Source organism: Leptonychotes weddellii, chromosome 1 (genome assembly GCF_054177405.1).
Source record: "Leptonychotes weddellii isolate Sample4059 chromosome 1, ASM5417740v2, whole genome shotgun sequence".
NCBI lineage: Eukaryota > Metazoa > Chordata > Mammalia > Carnivora > Phocidae > Leptonychotes > Leptonychotes weddellii.
This window is the reverse complement of record NC_138369.1, coordinates 133868005-133891155: the sequence shown is the minus strand read 5'-3', so window position 1 is coordinate 133891155 and position 23151 is coordinate 133868005. Positions and strand designations below refer to the sequence as shown.

General features: G+C 42.1%; 2 protein-coding genes across 3 annotated transcripts in view; one reads left to right on the top strand and one right to left on the bottom strand.

The window, feature by feature from the left end:
- Positions 1-15906, top strand: part of LOC145723860 (uncharacterized) — a 35280-nt gene extending 19374 nt beyond the window's left edge. The window contains exon 7 of the mRNA XM_081833310.1: positions 12557-15906. Coding sequence (XP_081689436.1) covers positions 12557-12582 — 26 coding nt within the window. The 3' untranslated portion in view covers positions 12583-15906. The remainder of the gene's footprint in view (positions 1-12556) is intronic.
- Positions 13980-23151, bottom strand: part of FSTL1 (follistatin like 1) — a 52337-nt gene continuing 43165 nt past the window's right edge. The window contains exons 8-11 of one of the 2 annotated variants that reach the window (XM_006742179.3): positions 22703-22815; positions 22265-22375; positions 19801-19877; positions 13980-16686 (exon numbers count right to left, since the gene is read on the bottom strand). In XM_006742179.3, the coding sequence (XP_006742242.1) occupies positions 16642-16686; positions 19801-19877; positions 22265-22375; positions 22703-22815 (346 nt within the window). In that variant the 3' untranslated portion in view covers positions 13980-16641. The remainder of the gene's footprint in view (positions 16687-19800; positions 19878-22264; positions 22376-22702; positions 22816-23151) is intronic. The other variant, XM_081833283.1, reaches the window with a different exon arrangement.

Here is a 23151-nt window from a genome sequence, read left to right as displayed (position 1 = left end):
TTGATTTAAGATCTTTTCTCTTTTTTATTTTTATATTTTTTAAAAGATTTATTTATTTGAGAGAGAGAGAGAACTCAAGCAGGGAGAGGGACAGAAGGGAGAAGGAGAGAGAGAGAGAACTCGAGCAGGGAGAGGGACAGAAGGGAGAAGGAGAGAGAGAGAGAGAATCTCAAGCAGACTCCCTTTTTTTTTTTTTAAAAGATTTTATTTATTTGACAGAGAGAGACACAGTGAGAGAGGGAATACAGGCAGGGAGAGTGGGAGGGGGAGAAGCAGGCCTCCCGCAGAGCAGGGAGCCCAATGTGGGGCTTGATCCCAGGACCCTGGGATCACGACCCAAGCCGAAAGCAGACACTTAACGACTGAGCCACCCAGGCGCCCCTCAAGCAGACTCCCTGATGAGTGTAGAGCTAGATGCTGGGCTCGATCCTACAGCCATGAGATCACAACCTGGGCTGAAATCAAGAGTCAGATGCTTAACCGACTGAACCACCCGGGTACCTCTCTTTCTTCTTTTTTAATGTGGGCATTTACAGTAGTAAATCCCTCTGAGCACTGACTTAGCTGCATCCCATACATTCTGGTATGTTATGCTTTCATTTTCATTCTTCTCAAAATATTTTCTAATTTCCTTGAGATTTCTTCTTTGATCTATTGGTTATTTAGGATTATGTTGTTTAATTTCCACATACATTTTATTTCCTAAATTTCATTCTGTTATTGAGTTCTCATTTAAGCTTTGAAAATGTGAAGTGCCAATTCTCCAATTTTGTTCTTTTATTATTTTTTTACCCATCCCCCCACCCACCTCCCCTCTGGCAGCCACCAGTTTGTTCTCTGTATTTGAGTTTGTTTTTTGTCTCTCTCTTTTTTTTTCTTTGTTTGTTCGTAACTTTGTTCTTTGTTTTCAAAGTTGTTTTGGCTATTCTGTAGAACCTTGCCTTTCCATATGAATTTCATGACCAGCATATCAACTTCTGATCAAAAGCAAGGTGAGATTTTGATAGGGATAGCAATGAATATGTAGATTAATTTGGATAGCATTGCCATCTTTACAGTATTAAGATTTTGACCCATGAACATACGATACCTTTCCATTTATTTAAAGGTATACGTTTTTAAAAGTGTGAAGTAAAATGTGGAGGCCCTGAGGTTAAGTGAACTTGGAGAGAAAAAAGACCGCTATGTGACACACTAGAGAAGTGGAGTCAACTTTAGTATAATTTTGTTACTGTTGTATTGTTGAAGGGTGTAATGGCTCAAGCCCATCCTACTGCAAGGAAGAAAGAGAAGAGAAAAAAATGAGGAAGAGAAAGAGAGGAAAGAAGGGAAGACAAGAGAGAGGGACAGAGGCATGGAGGGAGAGAAGGCAACATGTATTGACAGGTTAGATAAAGACAGAAAATGTTTATCTCACTTAGTGGCTTGCAGATCTTTCATGATCTTAGCAAGAAATGTTCAGTGGAGCAATCATCCAGCAACCAGAGTAGAAAAGATTGAGGATTGATAATAATTGTATCTTTTTCATGGTATTTCTTGTGAGGATTAAAAAATTTAATAAAGTTAAATTTCCTAGCATAGTTCCTGGACATAGTACATTAACAATAAATGTTAGGTGTTATTGTCATTAAAAATGTTCTTGTTTTTATTTTTATTACTTCTAACATATTAAGAATGTTTGTTTTTAAGAGGGTAGGATTATAGATTGTATCCTTTATGCTTTGCTCCAGAGTCATAAAATCACTGACTAATAATGGGCGAAATTTAACATAAAAATCATGAAAATCTGTTTAAATAAGCTTATCAGGCATAACTGAGTATAAAAAGACAAAAACAAGAAAAGGAAACTCCAAAAAAAAAGCGTGTTTATTTTACATATGTACTGATTATGGAAAATTCAGACAATAATGCAAGAAGAAAGAATAATTTTTTCCTTCCTATGAGTTTATAATAATAAATATATATTTTCCTAACTAAAGAAAAAATACAAAATGGAGGAATTAAACAGGCTTCACAGAAGAGAAACAGATTCATATAGTAAAAGATCAAATAATTAGAACCTTACCCTAAGAGGAAAAGATTAAGAGATTTTATTTTGGCCTTAATTATTTAAAGGACATTTATAAAATAGATACTGACTTGTTTTTCATGGTATTTATGGAGGAGATAATAAAATGTCATAGTCATAAATTAAAACATCAAGATTTTAAAATATCATTTAAAAGTTTTTCTTTTTTTTCTTTAAAGATTTTTTTTTTTAATTTATTTATTTGAGAGAGAGAGTGAGAGAGAGAGAGAGCACAAGAGGGGGGAGCAGGAGAGGGAGAAGCAGACTCCCTGCCGAGCAGGGAGCCCGATGCGGGACTCGATCCAGGGACTCCAGGATCATGACCTGAGCCGAAGGCAGTCGCTTAACCAACTGAGCCACCCAGGCGCCCTCATTTAAAAATTTTTCAAAACTAGAGTAGTTTAATGAAAAAAAGGCGTTGAATCTCTAGCCAGGTGTGTGTGTGCGTGCGGGTGTGTGTTCTATGGGTACAATAAACATAATAGCGAATATTTAAATAGAACTCTTACTTGGTTTCAGTTGCTGTCCTAGGGTTTTACATATATTTGCTTATTTATTTATTTATTTATTTATTTTTAAAAGATTTTTATTTATTTATTTATTTGAGAGAGAGAATGAGAGAGAGAGAGCATGAGAGGGGGAAGGTCAGAGAGAGAAGCAGACTCCCTGCCGAGCAGGGAGCCCGATGCGGGACTCGATCCCAGGACTCCAGGATCATGACCTGAGCCGAAGGCAGTCGCTTAACCAACTGAGCCACGCAGGCGCCCCGTATATTTGCTTATTTAATCATTGTGGGAACCAAATGAGGTAAGTCATATTATTATCCACATGTAAGTAGGTTTACCAGATTTAGTAAATAAAAATAGAGGTTGCCCAATTAAATTTGAATTTTAGATAAACAACAAACATCGCTACATATGGCTAAAATATTATTTGTTATTTATCTAAAATTCAAATTTAACAGAGTGTCCTGTATTTTATCTGGCAAACCTATATCTAATTGATGGGGAAGCTGAAGCTCAGAGATGGTGGGGATGGAGCATCCAAACCTCACTGGAAGAAGAGAAAGAAGAAACTAAAGAACTATCACTCTTTCATGCTTTCTGTGCTTATCTGTAGAAGAGAGGGAGCTGGAACCATGTTTTTTGGAGGCCCCTTCCTCTCCTATTGTTCTGTGTCTTTGGGAAGCCAATTGGAGTCATTCATCTATTAATTCAACAAGTATCAGTAGAATGCTTTGTTGGTCCCAGACATTGGCACTGCACCATGAAGATAGACAAGACTGGTTCCTGCCCTTTGTGCTGTGGACAGGTTAGTGGGGAAGACACAGATTAAATGAGTGCACACTGCAGGATGAGGGAATTACGATGGAGAGAAATTGGGTGCAGCAGGAGCATGCGGAGGGCCTCCTCACCTGGTTTAGGAGGATAGCATTGAGTAGGGTGATGGTTCTCAAGCAGCACCCCAGACCAGCAACATTGGCACCACCTGGGAGCTTCTTGGAAATGCAGATTTCCAGGCCCCACCCAAGACCTACTGAATCAAAGACTCTGGGGGTAGGCCTAACAATTTGTGTTTTAACGGGCCTCCGGGTGGTTCTGACCCACTCTTGAGTTCAAGAACCCCTGATAGAGGGCATGAGCCCCAAGGAAGGTAAAGACACTCAAAGCATCTCTGGCCTATGCCTCCCCATGAGATGGAGTGCCATCTCCTCAAAGTCATGGGCAGCAGGTTAGGAAAGCAGAGCTGCTGTCTCCTTGCTCCATTCCAGTAAAACAAGGATAATTAGACAGACTCAGAGATTTAGATGTCTTATTTTGAGTTGTCCTTTCCCTTAAAGGGGGAAAAAAAGTGGGGGTTACTTATTCCTCAGACTATTAAGCCTTTCCCACATATTCAGAAATTGTTAGAGGTCTTTGACCATTACAGTGGGGACCACAGACTCTTTTCTGAGACACTACAAAAAGTTATTAATAAGCTGACTTCAAAGAAATCCCTGTTTTGTGTCCCCCTAAATGTCAACACCTAAAAATGCCTGGTGTCCTGGAAATGCCTAGAAGGCTCCTACATTTTACCTTTCTTCCTTTCTAACTCCCTTCATGGACTTATTTGTATAAAGCCCTTTGAGATCTTGCTCTGCCTATTTTTCCACCCTCATAGCTTGCTAGTTTTCAACACATGGCTATTGCAGTCACTTTCAGCTGACTGACTTCTCATGGTTTTTAGACTGTGTTTAGTTTTTCATTCAGGCAAGTCATTGCAGAGAACTTACATGCTAGTAGTGGGGTGAAATAGGCAGTAAATAAATAGATCATTAAAATATGTAGTATGTCACTGTATGAGTCCACTTACATGAAGTACAAAAATAGGCAAAATTAGTCTATGATGTTAGAAATTAGAATAATGCTTACCCTTGGAGTGTGAAAGGGGAATGGTGGCTAAGAGAGAGCATGAGGAGTATCTGGAGGTGTTGGTAATATTCTGTTCATTGGTCTGGGTGCTGGTTACATGGCTGTATTCAGTTTGTGAAAATTAATTGAGCTGGATACTTGCATGCACTTTTCTGTGTGTACATTTCAATATAAAGTAAATATGTAGTATATCAGATGGTGAAGAGTCATATAGAGAAAAATAAAGCAGGGAAGGCAGATTGGAAAAAGGAGAGTGGAGGGGGGGAAGGAAGGAGGGTTGTGATTCTACGTAGGCTGTCCAGAGAAAACCTTACTGAGAGGCTAAATTTTAGGAGGTGAGGGAGCCAGGCCTTGGGATGGTCAAGGGCTGGTGGATTTGAGGAACAGCAAGGAGGCTACTTGTTGGAATGGAGAGAATATGAGAAGAGTATAAGAGATCATATCAGAAAGATAACAGGAGGCTGGAATGCATGGTGCTTTGTAGGCCATTGTAAGCGTTTTGACTTTTGTTCATACTATGAAAAGAGATGGAAAGCTATTGGAAAATTTTCAACAGAGGAGTAAAATGACTTGACATATATTTTAAATGTATCTTTCTGGCCAGTTTTGAGAGAAAACCCAAGAGAGACAAGGAGGAGAGCAGGGTGACCAGTTGGGAGATTGTTATAATAATCCAGGTAAGAAAAGATGATGACTTGTCCAAGATGGTAGTAGTGGAAGTGGTGAGAAGAGAATGGGTTATGCACATATTTTTGAAGGCAGAGCAGGTAGGATTTGCTGACAGATTAGATGATGGGTGTGTGGGGAAAGAGAGAAGTTAGTGATGAATAGTTTTTTGCACTGAGCAACTGGGAGAGTGGAGTCACCATTTACTGTGATCAGGAAGTCTGGAGTTTGGTTTGGGATGTATTAAGTTAGAGATGCCCATTTCAGACAATTGAGGGGCCATGTTGAGTTGAAGGTTGGATATGAAATTGGAGTTTTGGAGAGAAGTCCAGGCTGAAACATACAATTGAGAGTTGTTAACATAAGATGGTATTTCAAATAATAAGATTAGATGGGCTTACAAGGGAGCAGTCAAAGACAGAAAAGAGTAGAGGTCCAGGGACTGAACCCTGGGACCCCCCCAACATGTATAGTTCAGGGAGATGAAGAGAAACCAGCAAAGGAAAATGAGAAGGAGAGGACAGTAAAATAGAAGGGAAACTAGGAATGTGTTGTGACCTGGAAGCCAAATGAAGAAAATGTTTCAGGGAGGAAGAAGTGATCACTTGTGTCAAAAGCTGCACACAAATTAATAAGAGGAGGACTAAGAATAGGTCATTTGAGAGAAGGAACATGGGTAGCTTTGGAGGACTAAGAATAGATCACTGGAGAGCTAACACAGAGGATAGTTTGCTTCGGAGGGGAGCAGCAGAGAAATGTGTGTTAACCGAGAAAGTTATAGGGTTTCACTTTTTCTTTTATTAGATGAGAGGAATAACAGCATGTTTGTATGTTGATATGTTGAAATGGATAGGGTAAAGTTGATGTAGGAGAGGGGGAAGAATTACTGAGGAATGTCTCTCGGTAGGCAGAGGGATGGGGTCTGCACATGTAGAAGGGTTTGTCAAGGTAAGATTATGTAAAAGGAGTAAGGCAGAGTACATGGGCACGGATGAGAAAAGTGAATACTATGGTAGTGGGAGCTTGTAGAAATTCTCTTCTGCTTGCTTCTAATTTTCTTAGTGAAATAGGAGGCAAATTATCAGCTGAATATGAGGCTAAGAATGATGGTATTGGAGGTGTGAGGAGAAAGAATGAAATAGTCATCTAGGAGAGGAGATGAGAATAACTATAAAGAAACATAACGGGCTTCCTGGGCAGCACTGAAGTTACGTTTGAGGTTTATGGTAGTAAATTTAAAGTGAGAATACTTAGTGTGGTTGTGTGTTTTTCTCTAGCCACATTCAGTTCTTGTGTGTGGGCACAGAAAGGGAGGAGAGTAGGGTTAGCCAGATGTTGGGATTTTGCCGTGCAGTATGACAAAGGAAGACAGATATGTGCTAGCAAGTGATGATAGACTCTGTCAGAGAATCTAAGCTGGGTTAGAAAGGGCAAGGGATGTGAGGCAAGGGAAAAGACACTGAGAATGTGGTAGAATCATTGGGTTCTAGGTCCTAATGGCAGCCAAAGAATTTTTCGAGTCTGGTACTAGAGATAGTGAGCAGGGTAGAAGGTAATGGTTGGAGAGTTTCAGTGCTTGAAATTGAGATAATAGAGTCATTGTGGTTATTGCTAATGATAAAATCTAAGCTCTAACCATGGAGAGGGTGGCTAAGGTAAAATGGAATACAAGGTCCTTGGAGGAAAGAAGGTCCAGGTCCAAAGAAGGTCAATGGGTTGATCATACATGAGATAGTGATACTAAGAATTATGACAGAAGTAATGTTGGACAGCTTGGCAACATTAGCTGACCAGCAGCTAAAATCAAGGAATGGTGGTGGGGAACAATAAAAGACTGTAACATGTAAGGGTAGTGAACAGAAAAGTCTAATGGGATGAGATTTTAAGCTAGAAGTGTGCAGAGAGGAGGGAGAGAGAATGATCTGGAAGCCATAATGAGAAGGAATTAATACATCATGTGTATGAAGGATGTTAGAAAGAAAACCAGCACCACTTGAAAGGGCTATAAGGGAAGAAGTGTCCTCAGAGGAAAGCCAGATTTCAGTTAGAGCAGGAAGGTGAGGGAAATGTTAACAGAAGTTGAGAATAGAAGGGCTTTGCTGATGAGTGATAGCAAGTTCCAGAGGGCACAGTAGAAGGGATTCAGAATTTGGGAATAGGTTGGAAATAGGGTCAGAAGGGGCGCCTGGGTGGCTCAGATGATTAAGCATCTGCCTTTGGCTCAGGTCATGATCCCAGGGTCCTGGGATCGAGCCCCACATCGGGCTCCTGGCTCAGCAAGGAGCCTGCTTCTCCCTCTCCCTCTGCCTCTCTCACTGCTCATGCTTTCTCTCTCTCTCTCTCTCTGTATCTCTGTGTCTCAGTGTCTCAAATGAATAAATAAAATCTTTTAAAAAAAAAAGGAAATAGGGTCAGAAAAGGGAGGGTAAGAGCCATATGGGGCTCAGAGTGAGGATATGCTGGGGGTCTTGGGCTTCTTGTTGTGTTAAATATGAATGGGGAAAAAGATAGGATGAGCTTAGATATGCTTGTCTCAAGACAGACCCTGATGGCAAAGCAGTGAATGTTGTGGAAGGAAAGAGGGTGAGGGTGTTGTCAGGAACACACAGAGTTCTGAGGTCCCCTCTTCACTCTCTGAGATGAAGGAATGGAAGCCAGGGTGGAACAGACTTATCTGCAGCATGTGGAACGCTGGGAGTCCCTTTTGATTCTTGTGGGTGATGGCATGGAAGCTGGAGAAAGAGAAGCAAGACAACCATATGCAGTAGCTCAGGTTGTGCATATTACAAGTTAAGGGTACTTCATTTACATAGACTTTACTGTGACTGACACTCCTGGAGGAGTGCAATGTGAGTGCCCTGGAAAAATACACTCTCCACAGCACCTGAAATACATTATATTTGTAAACTTTTAACACTGCTGGGATTTGGTATTATTTATCTTCTCTCAAGGTATGATCCTTCACAAGCAGGAACCATCTCTCTCTTTTCTGGCCCCTGAAACATAGTAGGCTTTTGGAATCGGTGTTGTTAGCTCTCAGTTCCCAAGTCTTATCATCATGGCTCCAGAGATGCAAGATAACTTGGAACCTTAATATGGAAATGTGCGACCTCTTTATTCCTTTCCCCGGGTCACATCAGGAGCATCCTTCTCCTTTCTCCCTCTGTGGACTCACCAGCAGATAAACAGACCCTACCTGGGATTTGCTGACTGATGACATCAGCTCTTTTTACATGTGTCTCCGTCCCACAAACTTAACAGACGCAGTCGTGCGGTTTCAAGGCCCTAGGCCTATTTTGCTTCTGTTCCCCCACTCCGAAAGTTGGTAGGAAATATCCTATTTACTTCCCTTTTCTCTTTTTGCTTCTCTAAGTGTTCCCTAAACAATATTGTTGAATTGATGAGTGGGTAAATCGGAATTTTGCCTTACAAATGAAGGAGAACTGCTATGGTGAGTGGGGATTGAATGCTACCGCTCTCAGGGGGAACAGAGAACAGAGAGAATTCATTTTTCTCAACTGTTCTTTCCTGTGAGACTTTCAGAGATGCACTGTAGTGAATGCAGGGTTTGCCTCTAGTACAAAACCCCAGCCTACCACATTTTCTTTCTTTTTTATAGGGAGAAAATATCTCCATATATATGACTACTATAAGGAGATTTGAGTAGCATCTGCCTAAAGACCAAACTGTCTTGCCTTTAGCCCATAGAGCTCCTGTTTTTCTCTTTTGGATGATACTCTTTTTTGTTCCAGGCATCTGTCATAAACAGAAAAATTAAGGAGGTAACAGGTCCAGTGTGTTGGATGTTGACTGAAACTATAGAGCTCCCCTATTTTGTCTCTCTTAGGCCTAAATGTCAAAGTCTTGTTTCTTTATCTCTAATTCTGTTTTATTTATAATATTTTCTTTCTTTTTTAAGATTTTACTCAATTATTTGAGAGAGAGAGAGAGCATGAGCAGGGGCAGGGTCAGGGGGAGAGGCAGAGGGAGAGGAAAAAGCAGACTCCCCGCTGAGCAGGGAGCCCAGCACCAGTGATCCCAGGTCCTGGAGATCATGACCTGAGCTGAAGGCAGACACTCAACCATCTGAGCCACCTAGGTGCCCCTATAAGATTTACTTTCATTTGACCTTATGCCTCTCACATGTTAAATGCACTGAGTAGAATTTAAAAATCTTAACTGCAAAAAAAAAAAAAAAAAAAAGACGATGAAAAGCCTGATGAGCTGTCTATATTGTATATGTTTCATTGATGTGGTACTTCAGTGATGATCTGTTGGAGAGTTCAGGCAGAGCAGGTTTCCTCTAAGCCACTTTTTCCTATTTGGTAATGATATTACACGGGTACTTCGCTGATAACAAAGCAGGACCTGAGTAAGGGACATCTTCCTAAAACTGGTTATGGGTAGGATCATTATATTTGTAAGAGCCTTCTCTGGGCATTACTGGGCAAAGGCTATGGAAATCTTGGAAAGTCAAAGAAAGTGAGACTAGCTCTTGAACTTCTCTAACTTGCCGAGTTGATTTCAATCTTTATTATTCCTGAACCTTACCTTCAAATCTCTCCTCTCTCTATGCTCTTTGCACAGATTCTCCCCCTTTGTTCTTTTGGAAGTGGTATGGGTTGGAGGATGATATCTGTCCTGGGCTTTGTAGGAGTCAAGATTAGGTTATGGGAGAGAGGAGGAAAAAACACATAAGAGAACAGCCAACACAGAAAACTAAGAACCAGACATATTAATTGGCTCACAGCCCAATTTTCTTGAATCAGTGGATTCGGGTGATAAAATAATTTCAGTGGAGATAAGATGTATATCTGCTTCTAAAACCTCTGTGTAGAATGTCACAGGAAGCACGCACACCAAGGAGATTGACATTTGCATTCTGAAGGTACGTTTTCACCAGGCCAAAATTTTGAGATGTGTGCTGGAGGTTGTGAGGGACCCACAATTGGATGTATCATCTCTGGGGAGACCAAGTTGGACTGGGGATCACATTTATGGGAACTTCAGAGGCCTGGCCTGAACTGCACTCACGTGTCTACTTAAACAAACAACAAACTGAAAGGATGTGCAGACAGTTATTAGAACTAAATGAACTTATGAATTACTTATATGTGCTCAGCAATTACATAATAGAGAACACTAATTAGGAATTAATGATTCACATTGATGTGATGGTTTTTAAAATAAAGGGAAACATTGCAGCAAGGTAGAATGAGTATGAGAGGACCCAGGTTTGAATCCTGACTGTTCCTTGCTAGTTGTGTGGTCTTAGACAAGTTCCTGAAATTTTTTGAACTGTATGCTCCTTATCTGTAAAATCGCTTTTTCACAGGGTCATTGTGAGAATTATAAGAATGTCTAATAGGTGAAAATAATTTGTAATAAAAAGGATACTTGACCCTTACGTAGCACTCTCTTTGTGCCAGAGACTATTAAAAAAAATTGTATACTCATTGAATTGACTCCTCAAAAAAAAAAAGGATGAGTTAAATACTATTATTATGCCATTTTAAGGAGGAACCAGACACAGAAAGGTTAAATAAATTCCAGAAGTATAAAAGGCCTGGTCAGGCAGAGCCAGGATTTAAACCCAGGAAGCCTGGTTGTTAAACATACATTACATTGTTTCACAATAAGGTATCAATCACAAGAACATTGTTTCGATACAGGTCGATTAGAAAGAAGTTGAAACATGAAACTAAGGATGACTGGCATTTATAAAAGACAAAGAGTATGTGAGAATATAAACACTACTGGCTACCAGCTTTAACTGTGGAGTCCGGTGGACGAATTTTGGAGCAGACATTTTGTTTTGAGTTGCCCCTGCTCCTTGGAAAATGACAAATTCTGCTAACTTGTGTAATTTAAAACTAGGCTAGAAACTAGAAGGATAGATTCCCTTTTCTCTTGAAGGCAAAAATTTCCTTTCAAACATGTTTCATCCTTTTGACAATTTTATCCAATTTTCCTGGTTAAATATTATATTTTTATTCATTAACAATCTTGTCTCTTATTTTCCTGACAGTACATTATTTTTACAGGCCCTAATTATTGTCCAGTTTCTGGGTGTTCAGATCTGACCACAGCAGGTCAGATAAGACCTGTGCATTCCAGTGATAACCAGCATGGTGCATTTCCTGTTCCATTCTCCTACATTCATATAGCCTGTTCCCCGGCAAGTTGTACTACTCCGTTCCATATATGCATGGTGGTATGGTGGTTCCTTCTCAGTTTTGATCTCTCCATGGAATCCATGGTATCATTTCCCATCTGAATTGTCTGCACGCTGTGTATATGAATCTCATATACAAGTCCAGCCCATTATACCTTTTTTCTAACTGTGTACACTTTTTGTTAATGATGCCACGAGGAAGCAGAAGAAATAGACAAACCCAGAGTTTTTCAAAAGAGTTCTCTTTCTCTATGATGGACCCTCCCAACTCAATATATTTTCCCCTTTTTTCCTCACTTGATACATTTTCCATAGACCATCTTGTCTACACAAAGGAATACTATCTCTACACTGTCTATTCCCAGATCTGTACCTCCAGCCCAGAGCTCTTCCAGAAACTCTCTGTCCACCTTGCTCACAAGTATCTCTATTTGGATGTCTTAAGGCAACTCAGATTCAACCCATGCAAAATCTAATTCATCATTTTCCATTCCTTCCTTCCCTCCCCAGCTAAGCGCCTTCTCCTAGTCTCTTACCAATCTCTGGAAACGGCATGACTATCTATCAAGTTGTCCAAGCTGGAACCTTGGAGTCATTCTTGACTGTTACCTCTTCTTTAACTCCCATAACTAGTCAACTAACTCCTGAACCTTCTGTTAATCCCCACTTCCCATTATCTTAATTCAAATCACCATATTTCTCACCTCATTCCTGAAGTAGCCTTCTATCCAAGCTACTACAGCGAGGTCTTGCCACCCTTGTGACAGACAAAGGGCTAATAACAATATATGAAGAACTACTACAAACCAATTAGAAAAAGATGAAAACCAATAGAAAAAGGAATAAAGGGTATGAAAGAAAAGGGCAAAAACCAATAAATCACAGAAAGATGAAATTGATCTCACAAAGGGAGTAATAAAATAAATTTAAAATAAAGCAGCGAGTTACCATTTTTCCTCTATAAGAGGCCCAAAGTTTAAAGACACAGTGCTTGCAAAAATGTAGGCAAATAGACATCAGTGTCTGTATTTTTGGTGTGAATGTAAATGGGTGCAACTTCTTTGAAGGACAGTCGGTAATTCTAAGCAAATTTATAAATGTACACACCCTCTAAGAGGATGGATCTTTTAATTGTATTTTCTTTGACACAATTTTATTTTTTTTTACCATGTGCATATATTACTTTTCCAATAAGAAATGTGTTAAATAATTTTAAAAAGTAACTTCTGTTGACAGGAAGACCCTCTCATGATGCAACATGATCACGTCACACATCCATGCTGCATTTACTCCAGGGCTCTGATGACATCTGCTTGGAGCGATCCACTCATTCATTCTTTTTCTTTCCTCCCTCCTTCCCCTTATATTTCAGAGATAATTGGAGAGGACTGATGGGGACTTGATACAAGTCCTCTAAAACTAAAGCTAATCAAAGTAATTTGTATTAATTTGCACAATTCATAATATTACATTTTGATTATAGGAAACTTACCATTTGAATTAAGCTTCTTTCAAAAGGGCTATTTTTATTTTTTTTAAAGATTTTATTTATTTATTTGACACACACACACACACACACAGAGAACACAAGCAGGGGGAGCAGCAGGCAGAGGGACAGGGAGAAGCAGGTTCCCCGCTGAGGAGGGAGCCCGATGCGGAGCTCGATCCCAGAGCCCCAGGATCATGACCTGAGCTGAAGGCAGATGCTTAACCTATTGAGCCACCCAGGCACCCCAGGTTATTTTTAATTCATTTTCACTTCCTAGTACATACATACTGTAATAGCAGTGTTCCCAGAACATGGTAGAAGATTGGGAGAGGCCAGCCAGGATTTAAAAGTGGTTGTCTTCAAATTGCGTTTAAAATTTCCTTCTGAGAATAAAAATTTGAAGAATCAAATTGATTAGTGAGACCAGTAATCTATAGCAATAATATAACCAGAGATTGCCTTTTAATATTTGATTAGCATTTGAGTAATACTCCACATCCAATTAAGGTGGTCTGGCTGTAATTTTAGAGCAGAAAGTCTTCTCCATATAGGACTAAAATTAAGAAAGCTGAAGCCTCATCAACTGGAATGAGCTGTTTTGGGAGACAGAATTATTGGGGCTGTGGAGTGCACAGTAGCTATACGACTTGGACAGGGAGGTGGAAAGCAAGTACTGGTCATACGTCTCCAAGATGGAGCAGAACAGAGGGTTCTAACTAGCCAACATTCAGTTCACTCAGCAGTGTTTATCCTTATGGGATATGTATCGGGTAAAAGCCATTAAGGCTGTCTGGCCAGAGCCTGGCTCCCTGTGTCACTTCCCCAGGTTTACTTGGCTTCTTGGTTTCATAAGAAACAGCCAGTCTCATAAGACCTTCAGGGGCTTTAGGAGCCATTTAGTTTAACCTCTTCCCAGTATAGGAATGCTTCCTGACTTCTCATCACTTCCTACTCCAGACCCACCATCCAGGATTCTTTTAAGTAAACTTGTTCTATCGGTCCCTGAGTGAACTTGCCCTCCCAGTGGCAGTCCCAGATTTTATTAGGAGAAACTCTTCAGGCCTCTTTTAAGGCTCCTGAAGGCCAAATCCACTTTTATGAGGTAAATGGTTAATGTTCTCACAACTTTATTTGGTCTTAATTGGGGGTGGGGGGAGGAAAACAATATAATGACTGTTTTAATTTCTTTATTTATCAATAGTATCCAAAAAAAAAAAAGGAAGAAAAAAAAATTAGGAGTTACAAAAACAAGTTAAATGCAATATGGAAGCCTACTAATACAAATACATTTCACAAACACATAGGCAACAGAAACCTGTTCAAATTTGCTTCTTGAAATTTGATTATTTAAAAACTTAAGTGTAAAGGAAAGACATTCAGATTTGTCCACATGGGCTTATTAGCAGGTGGAGGAGCCCTGCTTTCCAAAAACAGTGATGGAGTCCAGAGTCATGGCATGTGAGAAGGTTTCCATGAACACTGAATCTTAGCAGATGCCGTAATATGTTAATAAAATCATATACACACTGAGAAAGCCCAAGGAAGCTTGCAGTCTAAGCCCTGTGCTTGTAGAGAGCTGGAGGAACTGAACCTGGTTTAATCCTATTTGCTCCATGCAAAGCTCTATGCAAGACTCCCCAAACTAGGCTATTTAGCAGCTTTCCATGAATGGTCATCAGATTGTATGATTCTATGGTGCAGACAATAGCGGCCCTATTTACAGGAGGAATGCAGATTTGCTCTTGGGAATTCCATGTTGCAGGGTTGGGTAGTCTTAGATGGCAACCACTGTCCTGAATGTAACTGGTGAGGAGACACTCTGGCTTCTAGCTTTAAACAAACTGGTACTCCTGTGCTCTCCCTCAGTGTCCAAGGGCTGGCAAAACTCAATCAAGGTGTGCTGTTCGGAGTTCTCCAAGGCAACTGGACAGGAAGGTGCATTTCAGCATGCACAAGTGGGGCTTGAAGAGAGCTTTTAAATGAGATGGGATGTATATAAAAGCTCAGAATTCTAAACAAAATGGGATGTTCTCCTTTCAAAGAAGAACAAGGAAACTTGTTTAGAAGGAATTCCACATTCAAGCACAACTTTCTCAGAGTCACCTGGGCAGTGCAATCTACCTAATTTCCCTCTCATGGTCTGTAATCTGCGTTCTGAAAATGAGATCTTATGTCAAGTGTTTAATCTTTGTTGTTCCAAGTGCATCTTAAACATGATAAATAGTGGGGTTAATAATCACAGAGTCCAAAAGATAGGAATGATAAATTTCTTCCCAATCACAGTTTGAAGACTCCATTTCCATCCCCGCCCCCCGCCACCTCTTTAAAATGTGAAACCATCTTTTGTCCTCATCTTGAGAGGGAATGCTACTTCTGTTTCCAAGGTTAAGAATGGAGCGCAAAAGTGAAGGCAAAGTGAAGTGGTTCTCTTTCCCATTCTCTTCCTGGATAGACTTTACCCAAGAGGGCTCTACATCACAGCACAACCCGTGCAGCCCTCTGGAGTGAGGTCAGATTTGGTCATCTTGTTTGTAGCCATCTGACCCTTTTGTTGTAACAGTAAGGTTTCATTTATCCTAAGGAGAAGGAAAATCATAGGAATCTGTATCCTTCTGGACCAATTATCAGAACCTCAGAATTTATAATTTATCAAATTGAAAGGTTAATGCATTCCTACTTGCTCACTGAGGAAACTGAGGCCCAGAAATAGGAAGAGACAGGGCCAAAGTCACTCTCCTAGTTAGTGGTGGATCAAAGAGCATATTGATAGGCTAAGCCCTGCTTGGCTACACTTGTCTCCATCCTTTGGAATACTGATTTGCATGAACTTATCAGAATAAATGGAAACAAATTAGCTTTTTGGACCTTAAAAGCTTTGTAGGGAGACGCTTCATATTCCCCTGGCTTCTGCCTGAGGCACCCGCTGGCAGACTGCTGATCCACTGGAAGCCAGGGGGACAAAACTCTGAGCTGCATCTAATACGTGGCAGGGTGGGTGGAGTCTGGGTTATAGCGGTCCCTGCACCAGAAAGAACCCCAAACCCTCCCACCCCTGAAATGGTAGGACTACTGAAAAATAATTACAAAAGCTTAATTTCTAGTCAAGAAAATAAAATATTAAAAAACAACAATAATATAATGATAATAATTGAAGAATGAAGTCAACTTGCCAAAAAAAGTTTTCCAGAAAAATAGCACCTTTGGTAAGAAGTTTAAAAATTTGGTTAGGTCTCTAAGGGGCTCAAAGTATACAAGTATCTGCATCATTTGTGTATACCCTCCCAGAAACTCCCAAGTCTAGGGGACACCGGGTAACAAGGATGGCTGTGTAGCTAGAGGCAGTGGTTGGGGCCATGAGAGGCTCAGACGCCGGAGGTCTGTTACACCGATGGCAACAGGAAGGGCTGGACGCAGAATGCGTTCCTCTCCAGTGAGCTTCCCAAACCCCTCCTCTGGGGCAGCCTGCAAAGTTCTGTCTGGCATTGCCCGCACTCCCAGCAGCATGTTTATAGCTGTGGCAGACTGGGGTTCAGATCTGGGACCGCTCCTCTCCCAAGCCTGATGCAGTTTCCTTACTTGTCTCCAGCCCCTGAGCACCATGTACAGTTTCTCTCAAAGCACTCCTAGAAATGAAGGCTATGGCCCTTCCCCTCCTAGCCAGCCACCCCCATTTCCTTTATTGCAAAACAAATAGACAAAATAAAAACTCATTGCTATACAAGCAAATACTGGTGATTGGGCGATTGCGGCAGACACTTGCATATACTGGACTCAGCGCTGAAGTGGAAGAGAAGGTGCCAGGTTCTGGACACCCTTCCCAAGTGCCTCCTCTTTAGATCTCTTTGGTGCTCGTTTTCTTGGTCTTTTCAGCTGTTTCCTTTGAGAAGCAGGAGAAAATAAGCATTGTGAATTATAAAAAAAAAAAAAAATCACTGGCATCTATCTAGTACTCAAGATTTTATATAGCATCGACAGAGACATGCTTCTGCTAAATTTTAGTTCTGTTTACTTGTCTGTCTCTCCTGTGGATGAGAACAACCTGAGGGCAAAGATCACGTCTTATTTTTGACATGGTCACATAGGGGCTGTCACTGAATTAAGAGCTGAGCTAATTTGAACGCCAATGAAACCACAGGTCAGACATGATTATCCCCATTTTTTTTTTTTTTTAAAGATTTTATTTATTTATTTGACAGAGACAGAGACAGCGAGAGCAGGAATACAAGCAGGGGGAGTGGGAGAGGGAGAAGCAGGCCTCCCGCTGAGCCGGGAGCCCAATGGGGGACTTGATCCCAGGACCCCGGGATCATGACCTGAGCCGAAGGCAGTCGCTTAACCAACTGAGCCACCCAGGCGCCCCCATGATTATCCCCATTTTAAAGATGAAGAAAAGGATACTAAATGCAAGTACTACAAGATGTTCCAAAAATCCCAGCCCCGAGAGGGGTTAAGAGCAACAGGCTTTGGAGGCAGACTGTCTGAACTTCAGTCATGGATGTGCTACTTTCTGGGGGACTTCGGGCAAATTATGAAAACTGTGCCCCAATGCCTTCATCTACAAAATGAGGGTAATAAAGCACCATGTCTTACAACATGTCACATTTCTCCAAAGAAGCCATTCTTCCTTATGGCCAGTAAGCACATGAGAAAATGTTCAACATCATTAGTCATTAGGGAAATACAAGTCAAAACTACAATGATATGCAACTTCACACCCACTGGGATGGATAAAATAAAACGTAATGGACAATAACAAATGCAGTGAGTTTGTGGAAAAATAGGAACACTGCTGGCTTGGATGTAAAATGGTACAACCACTTGGAAAACAGTCTGGCAGTTCCTCAAAAGATTAATCACAGAGTTGCCATATGATCCAGCAACTGCACTCCTAGGTATATACCCAAGAGACCTGAAAACGTATGTCCACACAAAAACTTGAACAAGAATGTTCACAGCAGCATAATTCATCATAGCCAAAAAGGGGAAACAACCAAAATATCTATGAGCTGGTGAACAGACACACAAAATGTGGCAAATCCATACAATGGAATGTTATATAGCCATGAAAGGGAATGGAGTCCTGACTAATGCTCTAACAAGGATAAGCCTTGAACACATTATGCTGGGTGAAGGAAGTCACACAGAAAATGCCATATAGTGTATGATTCCATTTGTATATGTCCAGAATAGGCAAACCTGCAGAGTTCGAAAGTAGATGAGTGGTTGCCAGGGGCTGGGAGAAGAGAGAATGGGGAGTCCCTTCTAATGGGCCTGGGGTTTCTTTCTGGGATAATGAAAATGTTCTGGAATTAGGCAGTAGTGATGGTTGATAATTTAGTGAATATACTAAAAACCACTGGATTGTATACTTTAAAAGGGTGAATTTTATGGTATATAAATTACATCTCAATAAAAAATTAATTAGGAAACAAACACCAACAGTGCCTGGCATTTAGCAGACACTGCTGGTTTCCCATCCATAGCCCCCTTAGCATTTCAGTACACTGGCATGGCTTCTTCCTACCAACACCTGCCCCTCTTTGCCTGAGACTTCCTCTGGCTGCTGGAGCCGGCTCTGCCCACACATGCTGGCAGGCCAGAGATGCCCGGGAGCTCACGCTGCTGCTGGCGGCCCTCGCCAATGGCGGCTGGGAGTGTGTGGAGGAATACCCCCGCTCCCTTCCCCCTCAGGCATGAACTCTGGTCCCAGCCCTCCACAGCAGCACCAAGCTCCACACGCCTACAGCGGTAACATGCCTGGATGTACACTCTTTATTGCTTCCTTCCCTTCCTGGGCTGGCTTCCCAACTCCCCTTCTGGTGTCTCCTAGGATTGCTAAATCAACTATTTGTACTCGAGTCCTTGCCTTAGCGTCTGCTTTCTGAGGGAACTCACATAAAACACATAAAACTGTTACCTCTTATAATTCACTCCCCACTGTCTACTCTGATCATTTCCCCACCCCAGAGGAAAGGAATTCCTATTAAGTTCTTTTTTTCTTTTATGTGGTCAGACTCGTCTGGAGACTCCAGGCTGATGAAATATGAAAAAAAACAGAAGGCTAGGAGCTTCTGCTTTGGCTTAAAAAAACTGACAGGAGGTTTCTACGTTATCAGTGACAATAGTGACAAAATGCATATTAAAAACCGTCAATAAATATGAGCAATTATTATTTTTGAGCACTTAATTATTTTCGAGTCAAATACTTCATCTCAATAGTTGAGTAGCTCTGTGACTGTTAAATTCCCTCAGAACTTAAGTCAGAGAGAAGGCTTGTATACCAGACCCAGCCTGCAGACAGGTGACATGAGGCCCAATATCCTTTGTTAACTACACGGTAAGGCAGCGGGAAGACAGGCCCTTATAGCCCGCATATCCGGGTTTTCTCTCCAGCCCTTACCAAAGTATGTCAGTGAATCGCTATTCTGCCAAGAGCCTTTTTCCCAAGAAGGCCTTCAACTTAATGACACAGAACCTGAACAGAATTCTTATTATCTTCTCAAGTCTCCAGGAAGCAGAACCTCTAAGTTCTCTGGGTTTGTCAATCCCAGGCTGTTTTCTAACCAGCTTGGCATTTAACTGAGATCCTTTCTGCTGTGGTCCACATTCAGTAATTTCCTGCTCATTGCCCCCAAGGAGCTCCTAGTGTTCGGCTCTGGGCACTGCTCGTGACAGGAAACAGTAACACTGCTTTAGACCCTGCTCATTTGCAAACCACTGCCAACCTATCTGCAGATCACCACCTGCCTAATTCTTACCTATAAAGCAATTTACCAAGCTATAGCCTTCATCTGCTGGGACCTGCTGGACCCTGGAAGGACTCCATCAGGGAACTGTCTATATCATGGTTTGATACTGTGGGTTTACCATTCAGGACTTACTGTATGGACCAGAGTGGCCCCTTGCTCTCATGCAGCATTAGGCAATATCTGAATGGTGGAAGGGCCTAGTGGTCAGCAGATCCTGAGCCAGCATGGAGGTGGCAACTCACCTGGTGCTTTTGGAGCTCCTGGACATATCTGGTCATCTCCTCCTCTGTTTGGGTCTGGGCCCCCTTCTGATTCTTTCCTGCAAGAAGAACCAAAGCTCAGAGCAGTGGTCACTGAGGGAAGTCAGTTCAGCTCCCACCAATAGCTACCTTGTAGGCTCTCAATTTCCTCTCCCATTTAACCTATGGAAGGAAGGGTGAACTGCCTGCATTTCTGTGAATATGAAGTGTCCCAGTGCAATGGACACCTTCAGAGTAACACACTGTGAACAAAGCAATCTCCTTCACTTTCCTCTGGCCTCAGGGGAGCCTTCCCCCCTCCAGCGCAGCCATGCCAGGGGCAGGGCCTGCAGGGAAAGCTATGGGGAGTATCTGGGTCTTGACTCAGGAAGATCCTAGGCCAGTGATTCTCAACCATTTCCACACCCGCAAAATGTCCTACAGAAATTTTCGAGATACAATTGTTTAAATTCTACTTTTAGATTCTGATTTAATTGTTTTTGGGCGCCAGGATTTTATAAAGGCTCTAGGTGATTCTAATGTGCAGCCAGGGTTGATAACCACTGCATCTAGCAATGTTTCCCAAATTTACAGGGTGGCTAGAAAAAATCATAGAATACCTCCTAAAAACATAGGTTCCCGAGCTGCCCTTTTGCAGATTCTGATTCAGTAGGTTTGGGAGGGAATCTCTGTTTACCGAGAACAGTGTTTGCTGTGAGGAAACACCGCTCCACCATGCCTTCTCGAGTTTGGCATTAATCTGCCCCTCACGGCAGTTTCCCTCAGCTCTGGCTCCACCTGGTTTCACGTCTTGACGCCCCTTTTTCTTTGCCCCATTGGGATTTGTGATCTAAGACCAGATTGCCTTTCAGGTACTGACTTTGGAATGCGGCCTCTACAATGTCCTCTCAGATCCATGGCCCACACACCAAGGCAGGCTCACCTTGGGGCACTGCCATCTCTAGTGCTCTTTATACTATACCACAGAGGGCCCTGAACCTGGGCCACCCGGAGAGGGAGGACGAGCTGTCCAGTGTGGCTGTGGAAATGGGCACTGTCTCATGGAGGCGATCATTTGGGTTTTGTCTGATGCATGTGATGGGGCTTATTATCCAGATGGGCATGCTTATTCTGTAAACCAGTGATTTAACAATTGCCTGTGTCTTAGAAATGGATGGCTACCCTTACAAAGCCAGACCAGGCACAGTTAGGTGTGGAGAGCTACCACAGGGGGTTTTGGGAAGATAAATATAGGATGCTTCCTGATTGAGGCACGTTGGGTCATATTTTGAGATGTTCTCTCTTGGCTTCAGTAGCTACTGTGTGCTTAGCCTGGCTACCCTGACTTATAGTTTTGACTTCCAGCAATTTCTAAGTTTCTGAACAGCCTCTTCCTGCTCTTTGTCTCTGGAATTGTGTTGGCTTCTTGCCTTTCCACACTGAGAAGAAACTTGGTCCCGGGCAGTGACAGACTAGGGATCCCCTGGTAGGACTGAGTTCCATTTGTACTGTTGCTGCTGCCTAGGCTTCTTATCTAGAATCACCTCTTCTGGATCTTTGACCTCTGTCTCCCAGTTACCATCTTATCTGACCTCCCTGAACATGATCCTAAGACCAGTCTGCTTTTTTTGTCTCAGTTTTTTTAAGATTTAATTTTAAATTCACCCCATCTGGTGTAAATTTTGGGTTTGGTTCTTGCCAACTGACCTTTCTTCTCAAACCCAATGTGACTCTCCATTCTAGACCTGGCTTCACCCTCACTGTCTTTCCTCTAATCTGAATGGTGCCTGCTTTTTTCCTATGACCTGGCTCTGATTCAAGAGTTTCTTTTGATCTTTGGCATCATTCCAACATGCCATGTGGTTTCTGCACTTGTCCCCCCAATTTTCTCTGACATCTCTATCTCCTCAACCCACACTGACCATGTCTCAACCTTTTTTTCCTTAGGGATTACCCGAGTCTGTTAATTCAAAGAGGGCCTATGAACATTTCTCTTTTTTCTGCTGGGTATGGATGGCAAGGAGGAGTCATTTTGTCTTCCAACCACCTGAGTTTTCACATAGAGGATTTCCTAAGCTGTTCTAAGGATTAAGTGGGTAAAGTGCATAGGAGAGTGCCTGGCATACAGCTCTAAGTATTTGCTTTCATTATCATTATTGTTACTCTTATTATTATTATTCCAATCTCATATCAACATCTGACCTTGCCCTGCATCTTAAACCTCTCTTCTGCCAAGCCTCTGGAATGAGTATTGACCTTAACGCATCTGGCAGAAGAGCTTTGCCCTCGATGCGGCCCACTGGGCACTCTTACACTACAAATTGGAGTCTGTGACTTGCTCCCCGGTTTCCTTGCTCCTGGCCACTGCACTCTTCTCCATCATCCCCACCCTGACTTCTCCTATGTTGGGTTCACAAAGGTCGCTTTCTCCCCGCCGTTCCTTCCTCCTGCCTGAGGGACAGCGCACCGTCACAGGTCATGGCTGTGCAGACCCAGTTTCCACAGGCACAGACGCAGCGGTTACAGTCCACCTCGGTCTCTGCTCCATCTGCGTACGTCTCATCCTCCAGGGCACACTCTGGTGGGACCAGAAATAAGGGGCATCGGTTTAGGGTGAGGGCGGAACAGGACCTGCTGGCTACCGTCTGTGCACTTTACCCCTTTCCCAGACAAGACCTGCTTCGGCTTATCCTTCAGAGGCAACATATCTGGGTAAATGATGCCATCGATCCAAATATTTCTGGACGCTAACCTCAGCATGTAGATGATAGGCTAGGGCCCAGTCTAGAATTGTGGAAGGAAATTTTCTTAGCAAGCTCTGGAAAATTCCATCAAGTATCTTTATCTTGGCCCTCCCCAAAGGCCCCCATTCCCTACAGCTTCATATTTCTTAGGTTAAGCATACTCTTCTCTGGAGGATTGAAGGTCGGGTTGAGGCATTTGAGGAACTCTTGGAAGCTGAGTTTCCAGTCAGCATTTTCGTCAGACAGTTCAATGAGAGCATCAACACAGAGCCCTCTGGAACAAAATACAGGAGAAATATGTCAGCAAGACCTCAGCTTCACTCCCACAGAAAGGAACTAAATATTGGGATCACATACATCTGGGACCTCCAGGAGGCCAAGGGGGCGACTGTTAATTGAAGAACTTTCTGCACTGCCTTCCCACAAGCATCATCCATCCTGACTCCTGTAAGCATCCAACCTTTACTTTGTTACTTGATGTCAGATTATTCACACTGTTCAAATGCGCCCAAGAAGACTAAAGTTTCTTGAATGGTTTTGTCCACTTTGATTGACAAATGTTCTCACTGCCTATGCACCTTCCATGAGCAATTGCCTTTCCCCATGGTAC